At 47.6% G+C, this 20055-nt stretch overlaps 1 protein-coding gene across 1 annotated transcript in view; it reads left to right on the top strand.

The window, feature by feature from the left end:
• The first annotated feature begins 1356 nt into the window (after window positions 1-1356).
• Window positions 1357-20055, top strand: part of LOC129695265 (growth hormone receptor-like) — a 107211-nt gene continuing 88512 nt past the window's right edge. Inside the window, exon 1 of the mRNA XM_055632058.1 lies at window positions 1357-2056. Within this exon, the coding sequence (XP_055488033.1) occupies window positions 1948-2056 (109 nt within the window). The 5' untranslated portion in view covers window positions 1357-1947. The remainder of the gene's footprint in view (window positions 2057-20055) is intronic.

The following is a 20055-nucleotide window of genomic DNA, read 5'->3' as shown; positions in this document are numbered from 1 at the left end:
TGTCACCAGGTGACGCAGGTTGTCGCCAGGTGACGTTGGTTGTCGCCAGGTGATGTTGGTTGTCGCCAGGTGATACAGGTTGTCGCCAGGTGGCGCAGGTTGTCGCCAGGTGACGCAGGTTGTCGCCAGGTGACGCAGGTTGTCGCCAGGTGATGCAGGTTGTCGCCAGGTGATGTTGGTTGTCACCAAGATGACGCAGGTTGTCGCCAGGTGACGTTGGTTGTCGCCAGGATGATGCAGGTTGTCGCCAGGATGATGCAGGTTGTCGCCAGGTGACGCAGGTTGTCGCCAGGTGATGTTGGTTGTCGCCAGGTGATGTTGGTTGTCGCCAGGTGATGTTGGTTGTCGCCAGGTGATGTTGGTTGTCGCCAGGTGATGTTGGTTGTCGCCAGGTGATGATGGTTGCCGCCAGGTGACGCAGGTTGTCGCCAGGTGACGCAGGTTGTCGCCAGGTGACGCAGGTTGTCGCCAGGTGACGCAGGTTGTCGCCAGGTGACGCAGGTTGTCGCCAGGTGACGCAGGTTGTCGCCAGGTGACGTAGGTTGTCACCAGGTGATGTAGGTTGTCGCCAGGTGACGCAGGTTGTCGCCAGGTGGCGCAGGTTGTCGCCAGGTGATGTGGGTTGTCGCCAGGTGATGTTGGTTGTCGCCAGGTGACGTAGGTTGTCGCCAGGTGACGTTGGTTGTCGCCAGGTGATGTTGGTTGTCGCCAGGTGGCGCAGGTTGTCGCCAGGTGACGCAGGTTGTCGCCAGGTGACGTAGGTTGTCGCCAGGTGATGTTGGTTGTCGCCAGGTGGCGCAGGTTGTCGCCAGGTGGCGCAGGTTGTCGCCAGGTGATGCAGGTTGTCGCCAGGTGGCGCAGGTTGTCGCCAGGTGGCGCAGGTTGTCGCCAGGTGACGTTGGTTGTCGCCAGGTGACGCAGGTTGTCGCCAGGTGACGTTGGTTGTCGCCAGGTGACGCTGGTTGTCGCCAGGTGACGCAGGTTGTCACCAGGTGATGTTTGTTGTCGCCAGTGCTGACTTTGGTGAATTCCATCAGCGACTACCAACGTCAACCGGCGACAGGTACCGGCAACTGAATTGTCTTCAGTTGTCACCGACAGGGTCGTAGGTTGTCGCCTGTGTGGACGTAGGTTGACTTCAGTTGTAGGTGGTCCTAGGTGGACGTCCTAATGGGTCGCCAGTTGTCCGTTGTACCTTGACGTTGACTAGGTGGTAAGTTGCCGTAGACATTGTCGTAGGGGGAGTCCAGTCGCCGGTTTTTCTGCGACCTGCAACGACTGTGACTGTCGCCGACAGTCACCGAAAAAAAATCGCCTACGTGCGACAGGCCGTTAACATGTCAGACCTTCACTCCTTGTCCTCCCCAGCCTCTCCTATTTACTAGATTTTTCTTACTCTCCTCTCTATACTTGCATTCATTTTCTTATCTGTGACTATGATTTCCCAGATTAGTTTAAACCCCCAGATAGACACAAAAAGGCTGGAGTAACTCAACGGGACAGGCTGCGTCTTTGGACAGAAGGAATGGGTGAAGTTTTGGGCCGAGACCGTTCTTCAGACTGAGAGTCAGGGGAGAGGGAAACGAGAGATACAGACGGTGATGTAGAGAGAGATGTAGAATATATGAATGAAAGATATGCAAAAAAACGTCACGATGATCAGGGAAAGGTGGAGCCCACAATGGTCCATTGTTGGCTGTGGGCTGGGTGATAAGGAGTGATACAGACAGACGAACACAACAGGATGACAGTGAAACTAGTACGACGACTAGGGTGGGTGAGGAACGGAGAGAGAGAGGGATAGCAAGGTTTACTTGAAGTTGGAGAAATCAATATTCGTATCGCTGGGTTGTAAGCTGCCCAAGGGAAATTTAACTTGTGGCAGAGACACTGAACGACAGCAGGTTGACTGAGGGAGACAAAACGTGTTGGAGGATATGAAGTTTAATGTGGATCTTTCTCTTACAGATCAATTTGGATCCAACAATGGCGGCACTCTGGTTAATCTGGTACTTCTTGGCTGTGGTTTTCGTTGACTCCGTTTATTCTTCAGATGGTAAGTTAATTTGTGTCAAGGTTTTCTCGACCATGTGCCTCAAGTTAGGAAGCCTATGTTGCCAAGTTGTGGGGGAGGTGTCTTGTGGCCCGGTTGCGCAGCTGACGGAGCAACTTCCTCTCAGTGCCCGAGACCCCTGGCTCGATCCTGACCTTGGCTGCAGTCTGCGTGGAGTCTGCACGTTCTCCCTGTTCCTGCTTGGGTTTCCCATGGGTGCTCTGATTCCCTCCCACACCACAAACATGTAGTTCAGATGCCAAACTACTAACTCCCTCTTCGATGACCCTCAGACTACCCTTTGATCGGACTTTGCTGGATTTACCTTGCACTAAACGTTATTCCCTTATCATGTATCTGTACACTGTGAACGGCTCGATTGTAATCATGTATTGTCTTTCTGCTGACTGGTTAGCGCGCAACAAAAGCTTTTCACTGTACGTCTGACAATAAACTAAACTGAACTGAACGGATGTATCGGCTGCTAGGCAAATCATCTGGAATGTTTAAGGCAAGGGTTCCCACCCTAGGGGTAAATTTCGCCTACCCAGGGGGTACATTTCGCCTACCCAGGGGGTAAATGTGTTGATTCTGGATTTGTACCTATTTTTTCTCATTGACTGACTGTGTTTGGTTCTGGTATACCGGTATCTGTTCATCATTAGTTGTTCATAAATAAGTGAAATTACATTGTTATGTGCTATTAAAGTTGCCCGGGGAACCTCTGGTGTAGGGGGTGGTGAAATTTTGCGGGGCAGTTGATGAGACGGCGGGGAGAATGAAAAAGAAAGATTGATATAAATGAGTGTATAGGAAACAGCGTTCACGTCGCGGCCCCCTGTCTCCACCAATCTTTCCACCACCACGCACAAGAAGGGACAAGACAGACACCATTGTACACAGATGCCGAGAAGTGTGTTCAGCCCTGGCTGAACAGCTTTCAATCTTGTGATGTGGACTCGGTAAGAAGAAGAAGAGGCATGGATTCAATGGGCTGAAAGATACTTGGCCTCCTCAGCCCTCTGTGGAAAGAATTCCACAGATTCACCACCATCTGACTAAAGAAATTCTGAGACTATGACCTCTAGTCCTAGACTCTCCCACTTGGACTAATATTACTGCTGTATCTTTCAATGGCTTGTGTGAGACCAGGAATATTGGTAAGATTAACCTGAAAATTTAGGCAATATGATCATGACATAAATGTTTTGAAATATGGGGGGAAGGGCAGTGCCTTGCACTAAACGCTATTCCCTTATCATGTATCCATACACTGTGAATGGCTTGATTGTAATCATGTATTGTTTTTCTGCTAGCACGTAACTAAAGCTTTTCACTGTACCTCGGTACACGTGACAATAGACTAAACGAAGTAACCACAGAGCGTCTGCAGGCACAGTGGCCCAAATATTCTACACACAAGGAGCAGCAGCCGCTGGAATCTTGTGTAGAACGCAAAATGCTGGAGTAACTCAGTGGGTCAGGCAGCATCCCTAGAGGAGACAGACAGGTGGCATTTCGGCTCCAGACGCTTCTTCGGGCTCCAAATGTTCTCTTGTGCTGTTCATTCTGTGTGTGTTAGAGTTTGTGTGAGAAGAGGTTGATATGGAACATGAGTACTGCTGTTGGTCTGCTTGGCAGATTTTGTGCTGTCAATTAAGTACATGTAATTCCTTGCAAGATCCAAAGAATTAAGAGTCAGCTTGCTGTCGATCCATTCAGTTACAGTTTAGTTTATTGCCACGTGTACCGAGGTACAGTGAAAAGCTTTTGTTGCGTGCTGACCAGTCGCAGTGCTAGGTTTAGTGCAAAGCCTGATCAATGAGAGTCCGAGCGTCACCAATGAGGTAGACAGTAGTTCAGCACTGCTCGATGGTTGTGGTAGGATGGTTCAGTTGCCTGATAACAGCTGGGAAGAAACTGCCCCTGAATCTGGAGGTGTGCGTTTTCACACTGCTATGCTTTTGCCCGATGGGAGAGGGGAGAAGAGGGAGTGGCCAGGGGTGAGACTGGTCCTTGATTATGCTGTTGGCCTCGACGAGACAGCGTGAGGTGTAGATGGAGTCAATGGAAGGGAGGTTGGTTTGTGTGATGGTCTGGGCTGCGTCCACAATTCTCTGCAATTTCTTGCGGTCTTGGATGGAGCTGTTCCCAAACCGTGCTGTGATGCATCCCGATACAACGCTTTCCATGGCGCATCTGTAGAAGTTGGTGAGAGTTGTTGGGGACATGCTGAACTTCCTACGCCTTCTGAGGAAGTGGAGGTGTTGGTGTGCTTTCTTGGTCATGGCTTCAATATGGGTGGTCCAGGAGACCATGTTATTGATATTGAATCCTAGGAACTTGAAGCTTTCAACAATCTCTACTTCGGCACCGTACGTGCAAGTTGGGGTATGTGAACCGCTTCACTTCCTGAAGTCCATCACTATCTCCTTTGTCTTGCTGACATTGAGAGAGAGGTTGTTGTCTCGACACCAGACTCAGCTATAGTAATGTTGTCTTCCTGCCAATAGTCCATTACTCTACATCCGACTCCCAGTGCCTGCAGTTGGCTGTGTGCCAGTATAGCAGCAATTCAATAGACAATAGACAATAGGTGCAGGAGTAGGCCATTTGGCCCTTCGAGCCAGCACCGCCATTCAATGTGATCACGGCTGATCATCCACAATCAGTACCCCATTCCTGCCTTCTCCCCATATCGCTTGGCTCCGCTATTTTTAAGAGCCCTATCTAACTCTCTCTTGAAAGCATCCAGAGAACCTGCCTCCACGGCCCTCTGAGGCAGAGAATTCCACAGACTCACCACTCTCTGTGAGAAAAATTGTTTCCTTGTCTCTGTTCTAAAAGGCTTAATCCTTATTCTTAAACTGTGGCCCTGGTTCTGGACTCCCCCAACATCGGGAACATGTTTCCTGCCTCTAGCGTGTCCAAGTCCTTAAAAATCTTATATGTTTCAATGAGATCCCCTCTTATCCTTCTAAACTCCAGAGTGTACAAGCCCAGCTGCTTCATTCTCTCAGCATATGTCCTGCCATTCCGGGAATTAACCTTGTAAATCTACGCTGCACTCCCTCGATAGCAAGAATGTCCTTCCCTAAATTAGGGGACCAAAACTGCACCCAATACTCCAGGTGTGGTCTCACTAGGGCTCTGAACAACTGCAGAAGGACCTTTTTGCTCCTGTATTCGATTTGTCTTGTTATAAAGGCCCACATGCCATTCACTTCCTTCACTGCCTGCTGTACCTTCATGCTTACTTTCATAGACTGATGTACAAGGACCCCCAGATCCCGTTGTACTTCCCCTTTTCCCAACTTGACGTCATTACGTCTAATAAGACTAGTCGCTCGTGAGTTTGGAGGTTCTAAGATGGATGCGGACAGGAACACTCACATACCGCACCGGACCGTTGATTGCTTTGCTGCTACACAATGTAGCGTAATTGTCGAAGACACTCACAATGCTGGGGTAACTCAGCGGGACAGGCGGCATCTCTGGAGAGAAGGACGTGGGGATGTTTTGGAGACCATTCTTCAGACAAGTGACATAATTATCATTGTCAACACAGTCAGACTGAGGTGATGCTGTTTGGTTCTTGTAACGTTGATTTGTATTCTTGCCTTTCCTCGTGTCAAGAGTCAAAAGATGATTTTTTTTTTTGGCAAATGATATGCACAAAAGTGTTTTATTTTTAGTTTTAGAGATCCAGCAGAAATATGACCACTAGGGACAATGTACATTTACACCAAGCCAATTAACCTACAAACATGTACGTCTTTGGAGTGTGGGAGGAAACCGAAGATCTTGGAGAAAACCCACGTGGTCACGGGGAGAACGTACAAACTCTGTACAGACAGCACCCGTAGTCAGGATCGAACCCGCAACTCTGGCGCTGAATGGCAGCAACTCAACCGCTGCGCCATCGGGACGCCCTATCAACCATAGAGGGTTCTAGGTAAAGTCCAGTCCGTCACACCGATAGACTCCCCACCATTAACTTTATACACTTCACGCTGCCTCGGGAAAAGCAGCCAACATTATCTAAAACCTGTCCAACCCCGGTCATTCCTTCTTCTCCACAGAAGGAGCAGAAGCTTGAAAGCGCGCACCACCAGACTCGGGAACAGCTCCTTCCCCTCTGTTATCAGGCTTCTGAACGGCCCTTCCATAAGCTAGGGTGCTGTCCGATTCACCTCTACCCCATTGCGGACATTGGACTTTGTCTCTGGAACTGATGCGCTACAATGCTGAGAACTATATTCTGCACTCTGTATCTTCCCCTTTGTTCAGAGATACAGCATGAAAACAGGCCCTTCGACCCACAGAGTCCGCTCCGACCAGCGATCCCCGCACACTTCCACTATCCTACACATAATCGGGACGATTTACAATTTTACCAAGCCAATTAACTTACAAACCTGGATGTGTGGGAGCAAACCGGAGCACCCGGAGAAAACCCACACAGGTCATGGGGAGAACATACAAACCGTACAGACAGCACCCGTAGACAAGGCTGTACGTGCTGGCAAGCATGAGTGACAATGGACATGTCCTGAACGACTATCTACCTCATTGGAGATCCTCGGACTATTCTTGATCGGACCTTACTGGCTTTACCTTGCACTGAACGTTACTCCCTTATCATGTATCTGCGCACTGTAAATGGCTCGATTGTAATCATGTGTTGTATTTCCGCTGATTGGATAGGTCATAAGTGATAGGAGCAGAATTAGGCCATTTGGCCCATCAAGTCTACTCCGCCATTCAATCGTGGCTGATGTATCTCTTCCCTCCTAACCCCTCCGTAGCACGCAACAAAAGCCTTTCACTGTACCTTGGCACACGTGACATTAAACTAAACTAACAAACTAACTAAACTAACTATCTAATTACTTATCTAACTAACATGTCGTTCTACTCTGGTGCACTGGGCACAGCAGCCTTCCTTGCTGGTAAGTCTCTGTACACAGCCACACTGACTTGATGTGCCCTGTTCTATCTGTGCGTGGGTTACTGCAGCGAGTTTATCAGCAGAGTTCAGGCACAATCAAGGCAGCGCTGCCGCACTGATTTGGGAAATAAGGAATGTGATTCACTTAATAAGTAACTCTTTGATGTCATTCATTGTTAGTTTCTTTCTAGTCGCCCGACTGTGCGGCTTGGACCATTGTTGACCTGGAATTAAATGACACCGTGATTTCAGGCGGATAAAAGCAAAGAGCATTACGTGCGTTAAATGAGAAACCCAATGTTAGGAAGTTGAGCCCAACACTTCTGGGCCCTTGCTACGATTCATACCATTTCAACAATCTGGCAGGATATTGTTTGCCTCAATAGACACAAAAAGCTGGAGCAACTCAGCGGGACAGGCAGCATCGGTACGTAGATACATAGACAATCGATGCAGGAGGAGGCCATTTGGCTCTTCGAGCCAGCACCACCATCCAATGTGATCATGGCTGAACATCCACAATCAGTATCCCGTTCCTGCCTTCTCCCCATACACCTTGATTCTGCTAGCCCTCAGAGCTCAATCAACCTCTCTCTTAAATGCATTCAGTGAATCGGCCCTCACTGCCTTCTGTGGTAGAGAATTCCACAAATTCACAACTCTCTGGGTGAAAAAGTTTTTTTTTCCTCATCTCAGTCCTAAATGGCCTACCCCTGATTCTTAAAATGTGACCCCAGGTTCTGGACTCCCCCAACATCGGGACACATCTAGCCTGTCCAATCCCTTGATAATTTTATATGTTTCTATAAGATCCATCATCTCTGGATAGAAGGAATGGGTGACGTTTCGGGTCGAGATCCTTCTTCAGACTTATCCCAATTATCTGCACAGGAGATACCCAATTCCATGTAGGTCTGAAGGAGGGTCTCGACCCAAAAGGTCATCAGTCCGTTCCCTTCACAGATGCTGCCTGACTCGCTGAGTTCCTCCAGAACATTATGGTTTAACCATATCCCTGTAAGATCCCTGTAAGGTTTTAATATGATCTATCCGAATCCTGTGCAGTCCTGGTTACCTAGCAATAGGGAGAAGGTCTTTAAACTAGAGAGTTTAAACTGGAGAGGGTGCAGAAAATATCTGCCAGATTGTCGCTGGGACGGAGGGCTTGAGTTATACAGAGAGAGTGGACAGGCTATGGATTTTATCTCTATTGCGTAGAAGGCTGAGATGTGGCATTAGATTTAGTTTAGTTCTTCTTCCTGCTTATGGCGTGCACAGCCTAAAGGTGTAGCACAACTTGTTGTATTTGATCTATTTGATTGTGCACGCCAGGTTGATTGCATTCGTTGAAACAGGACGGACCACGTGGAGGTTGCCATCTCCCACCCCATTTAGTTTAGTTTAGAGATACGGAGTGGAAACGGGCTCTTCAGCCCACTGGGTCCGCGCCCACCAGCGATCCCCGCACACTAACACTATCCTACACACACTGGGGACAATTTACACGTACACCGAGTCAATTAACCTGCAAACCTGTACGTCTTTGGAGTGTAGAAGATCTCAGGGAAAATCCATGCAGGTCACGGGGAGAACGTACAAACTCCGTACAGACAGCACCCGTAGTCGGGATGGAACTTCGGTCTCCGGCGCTGTAAGCGCTGTAAGGCATCAACTTTGCTTACAACACTTGGAGATCTACGGACTTGCATCCCTTGATGCGTCACTGTAAGGTCATAACATGTCATAGCCCAGAAACATCAGTCGTTGCTTGCCGAAGAACATAGAAACATAGAAAATAGGTGCAGGAGTAGGCCATTCGGCCCTTTGAGCCTGCAATATTCATATTGAGCATTCAATATGATCATGGCTGATCATCCAACTCGGTATCCCATACCTGCCCTCTCCATACCCCCTGAACCGTTTAGCCACAAGGGCCACATCTAACTCCCTCTTAAATATAGCCAATGAACTGGCCTCAACTAGCTTCTGTGGCAGAGAATTTCACAGATTCACCACTCTCTGTGTAAAAAATGATTTTCTCATCTCGGTCCTAAAAGTCTTCCCTCTTATCCTTAACCTGTGACCCCTAGTTCTGGACTTCTCCAACATCGGGGATAATCTTCCTGGATCTAGCCTGTCCAAGCCCTTAAGAATTTTGTAAGTTTCTATAAGATTCCCCCTCAATCTTCTAAATTCTAGCGAGTACAAGCCGAGTCTATCCAGTCTTTCTTCATATGAAAGTCCTCCCATCCCAGGAATCAGTCTGGTGAACCGTCTCTGTACTCCCTCTATGGTAAGAATGTATTTCCTCAGATTAGGAGACCAAAACTGTACGCAATACTCCAGGTGTGGTCTCACCAAGACCCTGTACAACTGCAGTAGAACCTCCCTGCTCTTATACTCAAATTCTTTTGCTATGAATGCTAACATACCATTCGCTTTCTTCACTGCCTGCTGCACCTGCATGCCTACTTTCATTGACTGGTGTACCATGACACCTAGGTTTTGTTGCATCTCCCCTTTCCTAATCAGCCACCATTCATATAATAATCTACTTTCCTGTTTTTGCCACCAAAGTGACCAGTCACATAGTTTTTATTAAATAGGTTATTAATGTGTATATTTCCATTTTGATCACTTTAAGTCTGTTGAAAAATTGTGAGTTGTCCAGTGCAGACGTACCTTCTTAAGATAACAAAAGTAATCTTGAATCGCTATCGTTACCAAGGACTTCCACAGCAACTTCACTAGACTAGTGGTGTGGAGTTGAGTAACTATCGGTGGACTTTAGACTCTACTGTTCATGGTTTATAGTATGTGTAGTTAAGTAATAGTCAAACAAGACCCCGTGATTTAGTTTTTCATTGTAAATACTGCATCGCACCTGTTCTGTGAACACCCTTTAATGCCTATCCTTCCTCTTGCCTCTTGTATTGAAATTAGAATTCCTCATACCCTTTTCTTCCACATCCGGAGAAAGAGACAGCCGTTGACCGGTCAATGGTAAATCACTGAGTCTTGCCTTTTTAAGTACGTACATAACTAACCTGTTTATGGGTGTGACACGCTCAAAAACCGGCAGTAGGGTTTATCAAATATGATTTCCCTTTCAATAAATTATGTCTTCTCATTCCATTAATATGTAGAGCATAGATAATAACTATTCTCCAGCATTTCCATCACCTTCAACCTGGTCCCGCCACCAGTCACATCTTCCAATGGTTCCAGGGCGGTCACGGTGGCGCAGCGGTAGAGTTGCTGCCTTACTGCGAAGGCAGCGCCGGAGACCTGCGTTCGATCCCGACTACGGGTGCTGTCTGTATGGAGTCTGTACGTTCTCCCCGTGACCTGCGTGGGTTTTCTCTGAGATCTTTGTTTTCCTCCCAAACTCCAAAGACGTACAGGTTTGTCGGTTAATTGGCTTGGTAAATGTATAAATTGTCCCGAGTGGGATAGTTAGTGTGCGGGGATCGCTGGTCGGTGCGGGCCGAAGGGCCTGTTTCCGCTCTGTATCTCTAAACTAAATGGGTATTCATTGTCATATATGCAATTAAACACTACAGAGTGAAATTCATTTTGCGTATAATGCCGGCGCTGTGTTTGCGCTATTTCATCGTTTAAAAGGCTGGATTCCCGCGTGTTTATTCTTCCGGAGAGGCTCCCGATCCCCTCCGTGGCCCGGGACCGGCTCAGCCCACGAACCGTCGTCCCTCCCCTCTCCTCATCGGCCATCTTGTGCCCCCGGGGGCAACCGCCTGCAGCCGACAACGACGCTGGAGGCAATACCCCGCTTTACTCTCCTACCGCCTTTGCTCTCCACGCCTCGCGTTTCCAGTGACTTCATCCCGATATTCCACGTCCGGCGAGCTTTTGGGCCAGCTATTGTCATGTGTCCCAGATAGAACAATGCAATTCTTACTTGCTGCAACACCACAGAATGTGTAAACACAGTACTCTGTAAACAATATGATAAACCAGAGAGAGAAAAAAAGTTATGTATATATACACACACACACACACACATATGTACACAAAAAAAGCAAACAAACAATAATAGTGCAATAATAACAATAATAGTCTATCATAATTCTTGGCAGGACATCTTGGCAGGACAAATCAAAATACATGGTAAATGGTAGGGAATTGAAGAATGCAGGTGAACAAATGGATCTGGGAATAACTGTGCACAGTTCCCTGAAAGTGGAATCTCATGTAGATAGGGTGGTAAAGAAAGCTTTTGGTGTGCTGGCCTTTATAAATCAGAGCATTGAGTATAGAAGTTGGGATGTAATGTTAAAATTGTACAAGGAATTGGTGAGGCCAATTTTGGAGTATGGTGTACAATTGATAGAGGCCTTTAAAATGATGAGAGGGATAGACAGAGTTGACGTGGATAAGCTTTTCCCCACTGAGAGTAGAGAAGATTCAAACAAGTGGACATGACTTGAGAATTAAGGGACAGAAGTTTAGGGGTAACATGAGGGGGAACTTCTTTAGTCAGAGAGTGGTGGCTGTGTGGAATGAGCTTCCAGTGAAGGTGGTGGAGGCAGGTTCGTTTTTATCATTTAAAAATAAATTGGATAGTTATATGGACGGGAAAGGTATGGAGGGTTATGGTCTGAACGCAGGTGTATGGGACTAGGGGAGAATATGTGTTCGGCACGGACTAGAAGGGTCGAGATGGCCTATTTCCGTGCTGTAATTGTTATATGGTTATATTATATGGTTATAATTCAGAGTTTATTTGAGGTTGTAGTGTTTAATAGCCTGATGGCTGTGGGGAAGCAGCTGTTCCTGAACCTGGACGTTGCAGTTTCCAGGCTCCTGTACCTTCTTCCCAATGGCAGGAGTGAATTGAGAGTGTGGCCAGGGTGGGTTTGGGTCTCTGGTGATGCTGGCTGCCTTTCTGAGGCAGTGCCTCCTGTAGATCCCTTCGACGGTGAGGAGGTCAGTACCCATGATGGAGCGGGCAGTGCTCACCGCTTTTTGCAGTCTTCTTCATACTCCTTGTGCAGTCTTTTTGCACCTCCTCCACAACTCCGAGGTACACTCATCCCTCCCCAGGTACTGTCCCCTGTAACCTCCTGCCCCTCTACCTCCTCCCTTTCTCCAGACTCGAATGGGTGACGTTTCAGGTCGAGACCTTTCTCCAGACCCGACCCAAAACATCACCCATTCCTTCTCTCCAGAGGTGCTGCCTGACCAGCTGAGTTACTCCAGCATTTTGTGTCTATCTTCAGTTTAAACCGGCATCTGTAGTTCCTTCTTAGTTTAGAGGTTGAGAAGCCAGTTGCAGATGGGCCATTTTCAGAAATTAGTATTTTCTGAACGTCTTGTATATTTCCCTTTATATAGTATAGGAGCAAAGAGGTCCTTCTACAGTTGTACAGGGCCCGAGCGAGACCACACCTGGAGTATTGTGTGCAGTTTTGATCTCCTAATTTGAGGAAGGACATTCTTGCTATTGAGGGAGTGCAGCGTAGGTTTACAAGGTTAATTCCCGGGATGGCGGGAGGGGGGAAATTCACAGAGGCCAATACAAACGCATACTACTTTGGAATGTTGATGGAAACGTACAGGATCGTGTCAGCGTGCGGGGATCGCTGGTCGGCACGGACCTGATGGGCCGAAGGGCCTGTTTCAGCGTTCTCTAAACTAAAATAACCTAAACCTGAGCACCTGGATAAAAACCCATGCGGTCACGGGGAGGACGTGCAAACTCCACATGGATGGCACCTGAAGTCAGGATCGAACCCAGGTGTTTGGCGCTATGTGGCAGCGGCTCGAGTAGATGCGCCACCCTGCCGCCCTATGTTGCGGGGATCATTAGTTATTGGAATAAATTCAGAGCAAGTAATGCAACAAATCAAGCAACTGACCTCTGGTTCTCTGAACTGTGTTCCCAAATATGCCATGCAAGGGGTCATGGAGCAGAGACAGGTGAGAAGCACCCTGTGTGTACGTGTGTGTGTGTGTGTGTGTGGAACCTCTGTGCTCTTGCTCATAGCCAAGAGGTCGTCAATCCATGGTTACGGTCTCTGTAACTCTAACCTTAAAGAGGTAAGCCGGCCTCAATGACGTTCAGGAGGCCAAAAATAAACCTGCATATGAAGCTTGGAAAATTGTGTGGGTGAAGCCAACTTGTTGTCGCCTTACTGGGTGGCTGGTAGTCGGAGCCTGGCAGCAGACCCGTGACCTCCCGAATGAGCTGGAGCTGCCAGGGCGTCACGGTGGCGCAGCGTTAGAGTTGCTGCCTCACAGCGCCAGAGACCCGGGTTCTATCCCGACTACGGGTGCTGTCTGTACAGAGTTTGTACATTCTTCCTGTGACCAGCGTGGGTTTTCTCCGACATCGTCAGTTTCCTCCCACATTCCAAAGACGTGCAGGTTTGTAGGTTAATTGGCCTGGTGTAAAAGTAAATTGCCCCTCGTGGGAGTAGGATAGTGTTAGTGTGCGGGGATCGCTGGTCGGTGCGGACTCGGTGGGTCGAAAGAACACTGACTCTTAGTAATTAAATAGACCACTACTGATGGGGGCCTTTTGTAAGGCTCCATCAACACCTCCTCACCAAGTTGCATCTATCACTTATCCTACACATATCCCCCCCCCCATCTCTTGATACCGGCTATCTCTCTGCTCTTTCAGTCGCGAAGAAGGGTCCCGAGCTGAAATGCCGACTGTCCATTTCCCTCCACAGATGTTTCTGACCCAGCAGCTTGCTCTTTGCTCCTAATTCCAGCATCTGTCTCTCTGATATCAAGTTCCCCTGATCTGGTGGTAATGATGCACCATAGGTTCAAGGTTTCAAGCTTTGTTTATTGTCACGTGTACCAATTAAAGGTAACAGTGAAATTCGGATTGCTACACAGCCCAGCCAATAAAGAGAGCAACAAATACATTTTGAACATGACCATCCACCACAGCGACTGCCCCCACATTCCTCACTGTGATGGAAGGTAAAAAAAAAGGTCCATCTCTTTCCCTTCTTCCCTCTCTTCTTTATAATTTATGGTCTGGTACTTTATTTGTCACTTGTACCGAGGACAAGTGAAACTCATGTTTGTATGTAGTTCATTTAAGAACGAACTGCCGATGCTGGAGAAATCGAAGGTAGACAAAAATGCAGGAGAAACTCAGCGGGTGAGGCAGCATCTATGGAGCGAAGGAAATAGTTGACGTTTCTGGTCGAGACCCTTCTTCACACTAATACAGTTCAGTACAGGTATCACTATGCATACTGTAAGCGCTTAGATACATCTCAGATACAGTACAAGTGTACAGCAGTTGTACCACTGAGAATATAAAAGTCGTACAGAGTCGCCAGTTTGGCACCATTTTCAAGTCCCAGTTGTGGTAAGTGCAGGGATCTTGACATGACCATTAAGGCCCGTTGTCATGGTGACGTTGCAGGGTGGGCCTGGCCAAGCGCTGCTCCACCGCTGTAGGTCGCGTGCAGTCCACGTGCTCGGCCACTTGGAGCGGCGCCTGGTCCAGCCAAGCCCTAAGCCTCTGCTGCAGGGCCTCCAGTGAGCAGTGCACTGCAGCCGGTCTGCTTAGCACCAGCTCATAATGTGTTGAGTTTTAAATCAAAGGCAGCTTTGACTGACAAGGGCATTCTTGCCACTGAGACAGTACGTTCCGGGCGAGCCCACGTGGTCGGTCATCTTATACAAGGAACACTTCAACACAGAGTGAGCTTTCACTCTGTGCACTGGCTTTGTCTTAGCGTCTGCTGGACAAAGGAGATAGTGATCGACTTCAGGAAGTGAAGAGGTACACATTGCCCAGTTTGCATTGATGGTGTCGAAGTAGAGATGGTTCAAAACGTCAAATTCCTGGGAGTCAATGTGACCACTACTCCTCCTGGACCACCCATTTTGAAGCAACGTCCACGAAAGCTCACCAAGGAAGTTTGGCATGACCACAACAACCCTCACCACCTTCCACAGATGCGCCGCAGAAAGCATTGTATCGGGATGCATCACAGCACGGTTTGGGAACAGCTCCATCCAAGACGGCAAGAAATTGCAGCAAATTGTGGACGCAGCCCAGACCATCACACAAACCAACCTCCCTTCCATTGACTCCATCTACACCTCGCGCTGCCTCGGCAAGGCCAGCAGCATAATCAAGGACCAGTCTCACCCTGGTCACTCCCTCTCCCATCAGGCAAAAGATATAGAAGTGTAAAAACGCACACCTCCAGATTCAGGGACAGTTTCTTCCCAGCTGTTATCAGGCAACTGAACCATCCTACCACAAGCAGAGAGCGGTCCTGAACTATTAGCTACCTCATTGGTGACCCTTGGACCATCTTTGATCGGATTTTACTGACTTTACCTACCCACCTCCTGAATGGCTCGATTGTAATCATGTACTGTCTTTCCGCTGACTGGTTAGCACGCAACAAAAGCTTTTCACTGTACCTCGGTACACGTGACAATAAGCTAAACTGAACTGAATTAATTTCACATGGTCTGCCTGTGGTGTGGCATGGCTCCAGGAAGCGATTATTGAGAAACAGTCGCATTGGGACGTAGTGGCAGCGTTACTCCAGAAGATGTTGCAAATGCAAATATTTGTCTGTCAGAGTTCACTGTTCTGACTTATTTTCCAAAGCAGATGTGGATAACTAGATGCCTTTTTAATTATAAATTAATAAGTAGTTTCAACAGTGAAAGGAGTTGATAATCACCTCAGCATTTCAGAAAGCATCAGATTATTATTTTTAGTTTAGATTAGAGATGTAACGCGGAAACAGGCCGACCAGCGGTCCCTGCACACTAACAGTATCCTATACACAGTAGGAACAATTTACTTTTACACCAAACCAATTAACCTACACACCTGTACGTCTTTGGAGTGTGGGAGGAAACTGGAAATTCTGGAGAAAACCCACGCAGGTCACGGGGAGAACGTACAAACTCCGTACAGACAGCACCCGTAGTCAGGATGGATCCTGGGTCCCTGGCGCTGCAAGGCAGCAACTCTACCACTGCGCCACCATGATGCCCACAAACTCTGGGTATATGGAGTGAATTGGCTACAAAGACTGGGGAGGCTTGTTGAAAGGTATTATAGTGGATAGGATGAAAGGATAATGCCCCTGTCCCACTTAGGAAACCTGAACTCTGGAGACTTTGCGCCCCACCCAAGGTTTCCGTGCGGTTCCCGGAGGTTGCAGGTGGTTGCCGGAGGTTGCAGATAGTGGAAGCAGGTAGGGAGACTGACAAAAAGCTCCGGGAACCGCACGGAAACCTTGGGTGGGGCACAAAGTCTCCAGAGGTTTCCGTTCAGATTTCCTAAGTGGGACAGGGCTTTAAAGGAATTGCAGAAGTTAGATATTCCTTTCCCTGCCGAATATGAAAGGACATGGGGATGTATGTACAAACTCCGTTCCGACAGCACTCGTAGCCAGGATCGCACCCGGGACTCTGGCGCTGTAAGCACTGTAGAGCAGCAACTCTACTGCTGTGCCATCGTGACTGCCCGAATTCCAGAATTAGTTGTTGTTTGTCATCCAGTCTCAAATAATCGTGTCAGTTGAGTTGTGATAGTGTACGGAGGAGGCTGGGCAGACCAATCTAGGCTGAGATGTTCCGATCACAGGTGTGACAGAGTGGGATGCTGCAGCATCTGTGGTTCTTGGTTTTCAAGATATTGTTTTCCTCTATGCTTCCTCGATTCTAACTTCCTCAAATGAACAAGCACCGTTTAGTTAACGGAGAAATGTCAAACACGCCGGCCCAATGCTTGTACTTCCCAGCTGTGTGTACCAATGTTTAAGCTGCGAGGTGGCGCAGCGGTAGAGCTGCTGCCTCACAGCGCCGGAGACCCGGCTTTAACCCTGACATGGGTGATGCCTGTCTGGAGTTTGTTCGTTCTCCCTGCGACCACTTCACTTTCCTCGGCTTCACCGGTTTCCTTCCACATCCCAAAGACGTGCAGGTTTGCAGGTTAATTGGCTTCTGTAAGTTGTCCCTGGCGTGCAGGGTAGTACTAGTGTATGGGTGGTCGTTGGTCAACATGGACTCGTTGGGGCGAAGGGCCTTTTTCCCAGCTGTATCAGTAAACTAAACTAAACTAAACTCCTCAGTGATGTTCTAAGACAGTCTTCATAAGCTGATAAGTGATAGGAGAAGAATTAGGCCATTCGGCCCATCAAATCTACGCCATTCAATCATGGCTGATCTATCTCTCCATCCTAACCCCATCCTCCTGTCTTCACCCCATAACTCCTGACACCCGTATTACTCAAGAATCTATCTATCGCTGCCTTACAAATATCCATTGACAGCCTTCACAGCCTTCTGTGGCAAAGAATTTCACAGATTCACCGCCCTCTGACTAAAGAAATTCCTCTTCATCTCCTTCCTTTTAAACCATTAAGAACAGAGAAGAGGAAACACTTTTCTCACAGAGAGTGGTGAGTCTGTGGAATTCTCTGCCTCAGAGGGCGGTGGACGCAGGTTCTCTGGATGCTTTCAAGAGAGAGCTGGATGGGGCTCTTAAAAATAGCGGAGAGGGGATATGGGGAGAAGGCAGGAACGTGTTACTGATTGGGGATGATCAGCCATGATCACATTGAATGGCGGTGCTGGCAAGAAGGGCCAAATGGCCTACTCCTGCACCTATTGTCTATTCCTAAAGGAACGTCTTTTAATTCTGAGGCTATGACCTCTGGTCCTAGACTCTGCCACTAGTGAAAACATCCTCTCCTCGTCCAATCTATCCAGGCCTTTCACTATTTCCCCTCATCCTTCTGAACTCCAGTGAGTACAGGCCCAGTGACGGATAAACTCTCATCATATGTTAACCCACTCATTCCTGGGATTATTCTCGTAAACCTCTGGACCCCTCCCAGAGCCACAGGACGTTGAACCTGTTGTCCTGTCACCATCTGATCCTTTTCCCTCAGTCAGCTCTCCACAAAGTGGCTGCTTTGACATTCTGTCATCAGGCACTCTTGTCATCCTGCCACCTAATTTGATGTTGGTGTGAAGTGTGTGTGGACATATGGAAGTGGTCAAGCAGCCTGGCATGTTTACTGTACACATGACATGCCGTCTTCTTCTTTCGTGTGGCGTGCACAGCCTAAAGTTGTTGTACAACTTGTTCTATTTGATCTTCCGTTCGTGGACGTCGAGTTGATTGTGCTACGACATGTCTCACAAGCATAGATAGAGTAAAGGTGGGTGGACACAAAATGCTGGAGTAGCTCAGCGGGACAGGCGGCATCTCTTGAGAGAAGGAATGGGTGAAGTTTCGGGTCGAGACCTGAAGTCTGAATACCGGTCTCGACCTGAAACATCACTCTGTACTCCTCGCCAGAGATGCTGGGTGTCCCACTGAGTTACTCCAACATTTTGTGTCTATCTTGGGTTTAAACCAGCATCTGCAGTTCCTTCCTACACTCGAGGAAGATGGGTATGGCAACAGTACGATACAACTTCAGTTTGGTCCTCAGGCTGATTCCTCATAATTCCCACACTTCACTTCTCTGCCTTCCAAAATCAGAGTTGGTTCAATGGTTTAATGTTCAATTGTTCAATGGTCCAAAGGTCAATAGTTCAGTGGTCAAAGTTCAATGGCTTAATGTTCAATGGTCCAATGGTTCAGTGGTCAATGGTCCAATGGTTCAGTGGTCAATGGTCAATGGTTCAATGGTCAATGGTTCAATGGTTCAATGGTCAATAGTTCAGTGGTCAATGGTCAATGGTTCAATGGTTCAATGGTCAATAGTTCAGTGGTCAAAGTTCAATGGTCAATGGTTCAATGGTTCAATGGTCAATGGTCAATGGTTCAATGGTCAATGGGTCAATGGTCAATGGTTCAATGTTCAATGATTCAATTCAATGGTTCAATGGTCAATGGTGGTCAATGGTGGTCAATGGTTCAATGGTTCAATGGTCAATGGTTCAATGGGTCAATGGTTCAATGGTTCAATGGTCAATGGTTCAATGGTCAATGGTTCAATGGTCAATGATTCAATGGTTCAATGTTCAATGGTCAATGATTCAATGGTTCAATGGTCAATAGTTTAGTAGTCAATGGTTCAATGTACCAATGGGTCAATGTTTCAATGGTCAAAAGTTCAATGGTCCAATGGTTTCTTTATTGTCACGTGTACCAGGTACAGAGAAATACATTTTTTTGCATTCAGCTCGGGAAGACTATCCCCGTACATAAGCACAATCACAATTACAATCACCCCGGGCAGTACAGAATGCACAGAACAGCCCACTGAGTCCATACACAAGATGCGCCAGGTTTTGTTGCCATTCCCCAGTCCCAGCCGTTGCAGGGACTGGGGAATGGCATTGCACCTGTCTCCTCCATTCCGGTCGTCCCTAAACTCAACCCAGTGCCAATCCCAGGGCAATGGGCCTTAATAGCCAAGTTTAGACTCTACATTTTCAACAACTTTTGACCTGAATCATACAAGATGGCGCCTGATCCCAATCAATTAAATCTCACCATTGCATTTGTGTATTTCCTCTGAATTGATTTATTAACGTGATTTCAGAATAAGGGGTAGGCTATTTAGGACTGAAATGAGGAAAACTTTTTTCACCCAGAGAGTTGTGAATCTGTGGGATTCTCTCCCACAGAAGGCAGTGGCCAATTCATTGGATGTATTCAAGAGGGAGTTGGATTGAGCTCCTATGGCTAAAGGAATCAAGGGATATCAGGAGAAAGCAGGAACGGGGTACTGATTGTGGATGATCAGCCATGATCATATTGAATGGTGGTGCTGGCTCGAAGGGCCGAATGGACTACTCCTGCCTTTTCTATGTTTCTCTTGTGTCCCCTCTGTTTATAATACAAATTATTAATATACATATTGTGAAGAACAAGGTACTGAGTACTGTGCTAGTGTGTCAGTGCAGACGGCCACTAAAACACACATCAGCTCCTACCCTTTGCTTCCAATTCTAGGTTCCAGTTTGGCATTCTATCTTGTTTTTTGACCAGCTTGCTGTGTGGGGTCTTGTCAAAAGCATTGCTCAAAAAGTCATACAGCACAGAAACAGGTCATGTGATAGGAGC

The sequence above is a fragment of the Leucoraja erinacea genome, chromosome 3 (assembly GCF_028641065.1).
Source record: "Leucoraja erinacea ecotype New England chromosome 3, Leri_hhj_1, whole genome shotgun sequence".
NCBI classification, from domain to species: domain Eukaryota; kingdom Metazoa; phylum Chordata; class Chondrichthyes; order Rajiformes; family Rajidae; genus Leucoraja; species Leucoraja erinaceus.
This window is presented reverse-complemented; position numbering and strand designations above follow the sequence as displayed.